Consider the following 9,378-nt stretch of genomic DNA (forward strand, 5'->3'; position numbering starts at 1 on the left):
CCAGCGGGCTTCGGGAGCAAGGGAACTGGGGGAGGGGGGGTGGAGGGGAGACGGAGGGGAGACAAGGAGTGGGGTCTGAACCTTGGGAGCTCAGGCTTTTCTTTTTCTAATTAAGCTAGACACTATTAATCGGTCGGTAGAGTTGAATTTTTAGTGAACATTAATCCGAAAGTTGGGTGGGGTGGAAAAAGAAAGGAAAGAAGACTGGGAAGGTCTCCGGGTAAAAGCAAGGAGAGAGGGCAGGAGGGGCTGATAACCCTAATTTTAGGTTCCTGATCTGGGAGATAGGCACGGGTCTCACCCTCATATTTTGTCTGGGGAGAGTTGGGGGTGGCAATGTTTGGGGGGGGGGTAGGGTGCAGAGCTATCAGTGTAGCTGCAAAGCCAGGCTGTGCATCTTGCACAGGCGCCCAGAAATGACCGCCCATCACCCATGGAGCTGTGCACCCAGGCCTGGGGTCCTCCTCTTCAGACTTGAGCATACCTTTATTTGGGTGCAGGCAAGAACTCTGAGGAACTGGGAATCCCGGATCACTAGGGATTCAGGACGGTGATGTGGCTTTGGCATGTAAGGGGTAATGGGGCGGTCTCTGCTCAGTTTGGAGGTGGGCGTCCACCTGGGGGGACTCCCTTTCCTATCAGGAGGGAGTTGATTTTGTGTTATGTGGTCGGTTGTGAGTGCATGCTTATTAGGGGATGTGGACTTAGTTTGATTGTTCTGGGCCCTGGGGGGGGGGCGGGGGGAGAGGGCTGCATTCAGAAGGCCTGAGGTGAGTTTGAGGCGTGGAGCTGATTTTGCAGCTCTGTTAGTTTTGGGGATTCTGACACCCATAATTTGGAGACTGTCGTCTTGGAATATCAGGACATCCCACTTGGCGTCCTTGAGGTGGATGAGGGTTTTGTTTGGGGAATTCATAGCCTTTGGTGTCTATGGATAATCTGATTTCAAGTAGAATAGTCTTGCTGATTTTGGGGTGCAGTCTGTTTTGGGAAGCCATATATGCTTCAAGGTTCAGGTTAGATTTGGGGGAACGTGAAATTCAATTTGGAGGGTTTTTTGTTGTTGTTTTTTAAAAATTAGCTTGAGGTAGAACATAATAGGAACCTGGGAGCAAGTTTGAAGGCCTTCTGTGATTGTGGGTCATTGAGGCAGAGCAAAGCTTCATATTTGAATGTTGTGGAAACTTACTTTGAGGGGGGATAGACCGCTGTATGTGTAGATAGATAGCCATGAGGCTTTTTCCAGGGAAAGACACAAGGCAAGGGACCAAGGTAGGAGACTAAAGTTTTGGGGTGTCCTTATTTCGGGGTGTTTTGTCACTCTCTGGGTGTATTTGATGAAGGCGAAGTTGATTCGAGGGTTCACTTAATTCAGAGCATGATGCTGGTTTGAGGTGTCCTTTGCTTACAGCCAGCTCTCTCTCACCCCAGAGTCAAGAAATCTCTTTCTTGCCTGAACCCCCAAATACACCCAAGGACTTGAAGGGAGAAATCCGGAAAGGTAATGGGGGCAGCACATCTCCTCTTATTTCTCTGAGGCCTGGATGAATCTGAGGGAAAGAAGGTGGTTTCAGACTCCAAACCCCCATTTCTTAAGGGAGCACACCTCACTTTCCGGGAAAGGGGGGGGGACATAGGGTGTCCCAGCTGTCAAGGAAAGACCCCAGACTAGGGTGGTGCTGTTAGAACTTGGGCGAGGGGAGGTGGTGGTGGGGTGTAAGGGGGTGATTCATGTTCCCAGAGTTTCTAGGGTCAGAGCCCCAAACAGAAAGCGGCCAGAGGGCTGGGAATGCGGTCGAGGTGGGTGGGGGGAGGGGCTCCCCCACGGCCGCAGGGGCGAGGGGGTCAGCCGGGCCGGCCCTGCACGCCTGGGTCCCCGCTCCCTTCGGCTCTCCTCCCCTCTCTCCCTCCCACCGCCCACCCCCCCAACCCAAGGAAAAAAACCTGCCTGTGCAACAGCAATGGCAGATTCCAATCCTCCAGGCTTTCCTTAAACCACCACGGAGACCAGCGGGGGGGGTGGGGTGGGGGTGGGGGGGGAGGGGAGAATCGAGCTTTCCTGCTTCCCTAAGACTGGGGCTATGAGCTTGACCTCCTGGCCCCTAGCCCTTCGAGGAGTGGCCCCCCTCCCCGGTCTGGAAGCCAGGTTTCCTGGACCCCAGCCCCCGAGCGGGGGGGCCTGGAGAGACGGGGAGGAGGAAGGAGGGAGTGACTTCCAAAATTGGCATCGGGACAGAGCAGGGCTGGCGGGAGGCAGGTGAAAGACAGAATTTTCCTGAAAAAACGGGGCTATCTGAGGACCCCAAATTTGGCATGCTAGTCCAGGACCGTCCTGCCAACATCCTAGATTTTTTTGGGATTTTTTGGGGCCCCCGGGACCCCTCTAGATGGGGTGAGGAATGTAGTGTTGGGGGAATCTGACTGGGGCATTGCAGCTGCCTCTCCCGCCGAGTTGGAGACGGATGGGCTGGGACGGGTTTGGGGGGGTGTCCCCAATTCTGACTGGGAATGGAGGAACCCCCTTCTGAGCTCTCTTGTGGGGGTCCTCCCTCCCTAGGGCACTCCCCACTCCCTGAGCCAGCCGAGAGGAAGGAGGCCAGCGATGCGACTGGGGCGGCTCCTTTCTCCTGCACCCCAAATGTGAGGGATGCACCCCAAATTTTGCTCCCTTCAAAATAGGGGACCAGGATCTCAGGGGAGAGTAGCTGAGGTAAGTGAGGAGGGAAGTGTCCCCTGTTTTCAGGAGAGACGTGGCGGTTGGGGGGGAGGTTTGGAGGTGCGTGCTGGGGTGGGGTTGGGCTTTGTCAGTCTTGGAACTGGGGGGATGATTGGAGAGGCTTTCCCCTGTGCCCCTAAACTTCAGTCCCCCAGATGGGAACCAAAGGCTGAGACCAGAAGGCCCCCCAGCACCCCCAGCTGTTAGCACAGTGTTTGATTTGTTTCACCCCCACAAAGGCTCTGCCGAGAATGGGAGCTGGGGGCAGTTGTTCAGTTTGGGGGTGATGGAGGCTGGAGTGAGGAGCAGGAGGCCTTGGCAGGATCTGGTGTGGGACAAATAGGGGTCTTGAGAGGGGTCTGGCATCCCCCGGGGCCTAAAAAGACTGCTTACACCCACCATCTTAGATCTTTCTGATTGCTAAGAGTTTTGGGGGGTGTGTCGGAAGGGGGGGTGGTAGCGGGTGGAATGGGATGTAGGGGGAAAACTTTTAGGTTTCAGAGGATGTTATTTTGATTTGTGGAAGGGATCCGAGCCCTTGGATTGTGCTTGGTGTGGGGTGCTTTTAAGAATCATGTCCTGGACAGGAGGGAAAGGCTGAGGGAAGGCCCTGGGTGGGGGTGGGGAGAGGCATGTTTGTCTCAGCTTAAACGTGGCTTTATGGGGTGGGCCCGCCTTCCTGGGCCTGGTGGATGGTCTGATGGGGGTCGTCGCAGGGGGCCGGGCGTGGGTCCTGGGGGGACAGTGGGGGCTGGGGACAGTGCTGGGGGTTGAGTACCTGGCCCCCAGGTCCAGACAGCCCTCTTCCTGGGCCCTGCTGCTCCCCTCTCTCTCTGGTCTCCATTTCCTGCCTTTGGCCTCCATCTTGTGGCAGGCCCAGGGCCCAGGGCGACTTCCGGCCCCCCTCTCCCTACCATGTTCCGGCCCCACCACCTCTGGATTGCCAACTCCCAACCCTGCTGTCCTTAGCCTTGTGTCTCTCCTTGCTTTCTCTTGGGTTCTGACCCAGGGTGGGGAGAGACGGACACAGGAAGCCTTGGGGCCCTGCCTCTGCTGAGTCGGGAGGCAGAATGTTGGCCCCCCACGATCATTCCCGGTTTCCTCTGCCTCCGACCCCACCCTAGGGATCCCCTGAGCAGAGTTCCTACAGAGGGAAGATGGTTCCAGTCTTATCACACTGCCAGCTCACTCCTTAGGCCTGTCTCCCTCCAGGTGCTTGTCAGCTCCTAGCCCTGGTTGCTTGCCCCCGCGCCTCCCGCCCGCCCCAACGCTTCTTGGGGCCATGTTTGCCTTCTAAACCTTCCCTAAGTCTCTGCTCTGGGTGTTGGGGGTCTTCCCAGCACCATCTTGTGCTCCCTTCCTCTCAGCCCACCCCAGTCCTGCTCCCGCCCCAGCAGCACACTGTGGTTTGTACGGTACTGTGGCCACGTCCAGACCACACTGTGGTGTTAGGGTGAGGGTGGGGGAGGCACCGCTGAGGCTTGGCCCTGAGAGGCTGCCCTGGAGAAGCAACACACAAAACATCTGGGCCTTTTTGTGAGGTGGTGGTGGTGGTGGTGGTGGTGGGGGGGGGGGGTCGGGAAGCACTGGAAATAGCCCCTCTCAAGTCCCTAGCGCAGCCTCAGGAATACTGACTGCCAGAGATCTTGGGAGTTAGGTTCTGCTTTTGGAGAGCAAAGTAGAGTCTTTGTTGCCCACACCCAGCTCCCCTGGCTCTAGCAGCACAGAAATATTGGCACTGGGAAGAGAGTCTGCCAATATTGGCTGTGCTGCTCTAGGCAGGGTGGTGAGCACTGCGAGGAGGGGCCGAGCCCCTGGGGCTCAGGAGGGAGGCCGTCACCCACCACGCCCCAATAATGTTATGCCAAACACACCAGGCTGAGGGAACAATCTTTATTGTTTTCTGTATAAAAAAAAGTCTGTCAGTTGGAGGTCAGAGGGCTTGGGGGCCGATGCTCGCACAGAACTGCAAAGGTGTGCTGCCCCAGCAGCCTCTTGACCTTCTCTCGTGCAGACTTGCTCGGAGTCCTGGGCGATTCACAGGTCCAGAGGGAACAGTGACAGGGGTGAGAGGTGGAAGGCTCAGCGAGAGAGCAGAGGGGGGTCAGCAGAGGTCATGAGAAGGCCAGATTCCAGGGTCAAGCTGTCTGGAACAGGAAGCAAAATGGGCCGAGATGGAGCGAGCCCCAAGAATGTTGCCAAGACCACTCCTACCTCCCCAAAGTACCTGGCTCGTTGCTGACCCAATCCCCCCTGCACTGCATACCAGGGAACCTTCTCTTCCGAGACCTCTGTGCACAGGAGGGGGCTCCTATGGAGACTCTCCCCTGCTGTCCAAGTGAGCACCCCGCCCCCCCACAGCTAGCCTGGGAGTGGGAGAAAGACCCCTACCTTGGTCAAAGCTGAGTCTCCACCCCCCCTTTCAACTGGCCAGAGAGTGAGAGGAGGAGGACCCCTACCCTGGTCGAAGCTTAGTTTCTTGGTTGGAGGAGTTTCACCCAGCCCTTCAATATCCACCAGGTCGCTGTTGGCGTCCGAGTCATTCAGAGCACTGAGTGTCACATCTGGGGGGGTGGGGAGGTGGTAAGCTGGGCTTTAGATTCTCTGACTGCTCCCCAGCTTCCCAAAGCTTCAAGCCCCCACTCCCTCTGACAGCCCAGCAGCTGTCTGGGAACCCTGACAGGGAAAGGAAGAGATCTGTTCTTTGACCCAGCCCCCGATTCTCTCCCGAACCTGTGAACTTTTGAACCTTGGACAGGACCTTACCCCCATCCCCTGCCCCCGTGGCAGCTCTGCAGCCCTCACCAGCCTTCTGTTTCTTTATGGGGGGGCCCCCGGCCTCAGGGACACTGGTGCTGCTTGGTGGAGGGGCGGCTGGAGGAGGTGACAAGACACTGGATGGCACCTTCTTGGCCCCTTTCTTGGGTGACTCAGCTGGAAGAGGGATGCCAGAGTCTTCGTATACCTTGCGCTTCACTGTGGCCTTTATCTGAGCCCTGGAGAGACGAGAGTGGGTTAGGAAGAGAGTCCTCACAGCGACTTAGGGAAGGGTGGGGAGGGGCAGGGGCAATGGGCCACTCTGAAGGAATCCTGGGGAGCCCCTTCATGAGCATCACCGTCAGGGCCCCACCCCTTTGGCAGGGCTCTCAGTTTCCCCTGAAGCTTTGTGTACACTCAGAACGGACAGAATGTGATGAGTGGACTCCCTGAACCCATTGCCTCATTCTCTTCTGGGAGAGATGTGCAGATCTGGAAGGCCACCAGGTAAGCCCTGGTGAACTACAGGTAGACTGAGACTTAGGAGAAGATCCCGCTCAACTAGTTCAGAATCACAGCATCCCCAGAAACACCGCAGCAGAATCTCCAAGGAGCTGCATAAACCACCAGGGAACTCCCATCACAGAATTCAATTGTTGGGTATCTCGGGCAACCCCAAAATAAAATTCTTGGAAGGTCCCGGTTACCATAGCATTTCAGTAACTTCTGACCCACTCTTTTATTTTTTTAATCTTGGAGGAGATGCTAACAGAACTAGCAGCGAGGTAGAGTTGGGAGTTCTCAGGAAGAGATGGAAGGCGGGTGCGGAGGAAGAACGTGCCCACCCCCCTTCCTCTGCCGGCCACCCTCCCTCACACTGTCCGTTCCTTGATGACACAGCTGATGTGATTAAGATCGTCCCCAAACCGCTTCACGGCAGCCCTCAGCATCTCTATCTCCGTCTCCGTCCACTTGGCACTGTCAGAGAGGAGAGGGAACAGCGAAAGTGGGAAGAGGGGGGTGTGCGGCCAGCCCACAGGCTGTGCAGGCCACAGCAACCAGCCTCCACCCCCCAGACCCTGGGGCCCCTTCTATGGGTCCCTAAAGAGGGCTTCCTTGAAAAGAAAAGAAAAAAAAAGCTCTTAACGCCCGGTGGGAATCCTGAGGACCCCCAACCACACCTGTCCCGACAGCCACGTTATAACGAAGAAAGTCTCTCCCCCACCAGCGCGAAGCGGCTGCTGTCAGGGACCGCTGAAGGCAATCCAACCCGCGGGGGTCTTGCGGACAGAACCCGGTCGCGGTGCGCAGCGCCCGCAGCGGGGCGGAGCGGTGGCCCGGGTCCGGGTCCGGGTCCGGGGCGGGAGCCTCAGGCTGCCGGTGCATCCGTCGCGCCCTCCGCCGACAGGCACTTCTTCGCACCCACTCCGCGCAGTGCCAGGCGCAGGGCGCACTCCCACCTGCCCCTGCCCTAGGGCGAGCGTCCGCGTCAGTGACCGAATCCGCGGCCCGGCCCGGCTCACGTACCCCGCGGGGGAAGAGTCGGCTACGGGATGCAGCTGCATCGTCAGCTCCCCGAGCTTCGTGAAGGCGGCGCCCGCCGCCGAGAAGATCTCTCCGACCTGGGGGCGGGGCGGCGTCACGGGGGGCCGGCGCACACCCCAGCGCCGTCCCGCCCGGAGCCCCTGGCCCCACCCCGGCCGGCTCCCGCCCCTCACCCCGGGCGGAAGAGCCGGCGCCGCCGGCAGGGCGGGGGTTGGGGGCCGCCCTCCCGTGGCCGCCAGGGAGCGCTGTCCGCGAGCGAGGGCGAACCTTGGTGGACGCTGACGTCATGGCCCCGCGCGCCTCCCCACGGAGGAGACGCCGCCGCCGCCGCCGCCGCCGCCTCCTCGCCGGGGACCAGGGAGCCGGGCGACCGAGCGGCCCGGGGCCCACCGCAGGAAGTCCCGTCCCTCCCCGCAGCCGATTGGCTCCCTCGGCCGCTCCCCGCCTCCTCGCAGCGGGGACGGCGGCGGCGCCCGCCCAGCGAGGCCCGAGTGGAAGACCCCGCCTCACTTCCGGGCCGGCCTCACTCCACTTCCGTCGGCGGGTCGGGACTCGGAGGCCGGTCTGCAGCGCCCTCACCCTCCACCCGGTGCCCGTCCCAGTACCCAAGCACAGACACGCGGCTCAAGAGGGCAGCTTCGCTTTATTGTGGACGGACGGGGGACGGCCAGCCCCGGCCTCTCTCCGCGGGGGCCGGAGACCGGAGGACAAGGGGTTCAGTCTCGCCGCAGGGAAAGGGGATCCCACGGAGGGCGCCGGCATGGGGGCGGGTGGGTAGAGTCCTTAAATAGAGTCGGGAGCTGGACAGGCGAGACGCGACCGTGCCTAGCGCACCATGTATTCCTTGCGCTTGTTGAGCCGAACTTGGCAGAAAGAGAAGCCTCCGAGGAGGAGGTAAAGGCCCGCGGCGATGAAACAGTTGTAGCTGACTCGCTCGTAAAGGTCATATATTTTCTGAGGGTCTTTCCTGGGGGTGGGAATCAGGTAGACGAGTGTCAGAAGCATTCCTCGCGGCCAGCCTTTCCCGGGCACTGTGGCCAGGCACCATCCCAAGCGCTTGTACACCTATTATTCGAGCTTCCTCCTAACCCTATGGGGTGAGCTTTAAAGTTGCACCCACCAGGCGGCCCGGGGAAGTCAAGTAAACTACCGAGGAAGCCACATCTGGAGTGTTGGGTTTGGGGTGGCTGCTGAGGCCTGACTCCAAAGTGCGCTAAGGAGAAAAGCTCCCTGCACGCAGTTCTCCAGCCTCGAGGGGCCCGCAAGCATCCTGCCACCTGCAGTTACCTGCCACCTTGCACACCTGCCCTCCAGCCCCGCCTCTGCCACCTCGCAAACCTGCCCCCAGCTCCGTCTCTCCCACCTACTTACTCAAAATCTTTCTCGGTGAAAGGAACGTCCTCGATCAGCACAGCGGAATGGACGTTGAAAAAAATTCCGAGCATTATCTGCAAAGAGGTGACGGATAGGTTGATGAACGCAAGCACCTAACCTGGTCCGCCTCTAAACCCCTCCCACTTCTGTAGCCACAACATCTGGGTCTGGGAGCTACCAGAACGCGCTGGGGTTGGGGTGGCTGCTGCTGGAACCAGGATCAGGGCGTGAGCTGGTGCAAGGGCAGCAACAGTGAGCCACCCGATGATCCTCCTCTCCAGGGGCGTCATTGTCACGGGACTGGGAGGAAGCGGTCAGGGGAAATCAGCACTTCCTAGGATTTCTTCCTAGAGTGGGGCGGGTGATCCTGGGGAAACACGACCCCTCCCCCCACCAGATGCCCATTTGGGGAACAAGCGTTCCCTTTCCGCACTGCCCTCCACTCAGCGAAGGCATCGCTCGAGACCCCAGCTCTTCCTCCTCTAACGGGGGGGTGGGAGGGTGGGGAAGTGTCTCCAGGTTTACCAGCCGTGGTTCGGGCTCCAAGCTCCAGCTCCAGCTCCACACCCCCCCCCTCCCCGCTCGAGTTCCCCATTTCTCAATCTCGGCTGTCTCGTTCCCCAGCGGCTAATCACCACCCCCCACCCCCGTCCAGACTGCCTGCTGCTTCCTAAGGCCCGCAGGCTCCCAGCCTTCCGGCCCCCGTCCCCGGGGCCCCCTCGGGCCCGGTCCGGCCCTCGCCGGGCGGTCCCCTCACCAACATGATCACTCCCCAGGCGCTGAGGACGATGCCGCAGGCGGCCAGCTTGGGCCCACAGCACAGGAGCGACGCCATGAAGAATGGGGCCGGGGATCGCCGAGCTGCGGACCGAGCAGGAAGGCGGCGAGAGGAAGGCCCGGACGCGCCAAGGAAGAGCGAGCTGGACTGCGGGTCTCGCGCCGCGGAGGACCGGCCGCCAGGAGCTCGGCCACGGGGGCGTGGCCTC

At 60.0% G+C, this 9,378-nt stretch overlaps 2 protein-coding genes across 14 annotated transcripts; both read right to left on the reverse strand.

Annotated features, from left to right (window-relative positions):
- Nucleotides 1–4,595: 4,595 nt before the first annotated feature.
- BACC1 (BPTF associated chromatin complex component 1) lies at nt 4,596–7,502 on the reverse strand. Of its 13 annotated transcripts, none has more exons than XR_012028453.1 (6): nt 7,192–7,496; nt 6,655–7,095; nt 6,350–6,451; nt 5,522–5,712; nt 5,176–5,280; nt 4,596–4,859 (listed from the first exon to the last, which is right to left on the reverse strand). XR_012028453.1 is itself a non-coding variant. In XM_072821452.1 (6 exons), exons 1-6 carry the CDS (start codon nt 7,304–7,306, stop codon nt 4,855–4,857), a joined length of 519 nt encoding a protein of 172 aa, XP_072677553.1. In that variant the 5' UTR covers nt 7,307–7,502; the 3' UTR covers nt 4,596–4,854. The 13 variants fall into 13 exon arrangements, 10 of the variants coding, with proteins under 10 accessions (XP_072677553.1, XP_072677550.1, XP_072677551.1 ...); XR_012028454.1 differs by having other exon boundaries at nt 4,596–4,863; XM_072821452.1 differs by having other exon boundaries at nt 7,001–7,095; nt 7,286–7,502.
- Nucleotides 7,503–7,642: 140 nt separating this feature from the next.
- Nucleotides 7,643–9,375, reverse strand: RNASEK (ribonuclease K). The gene is made up of 3 exons (XM_072821457.1): nt 9,150–9,375; nt 8,390–8,466; nt 7,643–7,985 (listed from the first exon to the last, which is right to left on the reverse strand). The coding sequence occupies exons 1-3, from the start codon at nt 9,225–9,227 to the stop codon at nt 7,844–7,846; spliced, it is 297 nt and encodes a 98-aa protein (XP_072677558.1). The 5' UTR covers nt 9,228–9,375; the 3' UTR covers nt 7,643–7,843.
- Nucleotides 9,376–9,378: the final 3 nt, after the last annotated feature.

Source organism: Canis lupus, chromosome 3 (genome assembly GCF_048164855.1).
Source record: "Canis lupus baileyi chromosome 3, mCanLup2.hap1, whole genome shotgun sequence".
In the NCBI taxonomy this organism is placed as follows: domain Eukaryota; kingdom Metazoa; phylum Chordata; class Mammalia; order Carnivora; family Canidae; genus Canis; species Canis lupus.

What these genes read in the sequence shown, in the direction of transcription:
- BACC1 (XM_072821447.1), bottom strand. Translation starts at nt 7,306, where the DNA reads ATGACGTCAGCGTCCACCAAGGTTCGCCCTCGCTCGCGGACAGCGCTC. An exon ending in GTCATCAAGGAACGGACAGT is followed by an intron (nt 5,713 to 6,349) that starts GTGAGGGAGGGT and finishes TCGTCTCTCCAG; the next exon opens with GGCTCAGATAAAGGCCACAG. An exon ending in GAAACTAAGCTTCGACCAGG is followed by an intron (nt 4,864 to 5,175) that starts GTAGGGGTCCTC and finishes TTCCTGTTCCAG; the next exon opens with ACAGCTTGACCCTGGAATCT.
- RNASEK (XM_072821457.1), bottom strand. Translation starts at nt 9,227, where the DNA reads ATGGCGTCGCTCCTGTGCTGTGGGCCCAAGCTGGCCGCCTGCGGCATC. An exon ending in CCTGGGGAGTGATCATGTTG is followed by an intron (nt 8,467 to 9,149) that starts GTGAGGGGACCG and finishes ACCTCTTTGCAG; the next exon opens with ATAATGCTCGGAATTTTTTT. An exon ending in TTCACCGAGAAAGATTTTGA is followed by an intron (nt 7,986 to 8,389) that starts GTAAGTAGGTGG and finishes TCCCACCCCCAG; the next exon opens with GAAAGACCCTCAGAAAATAT.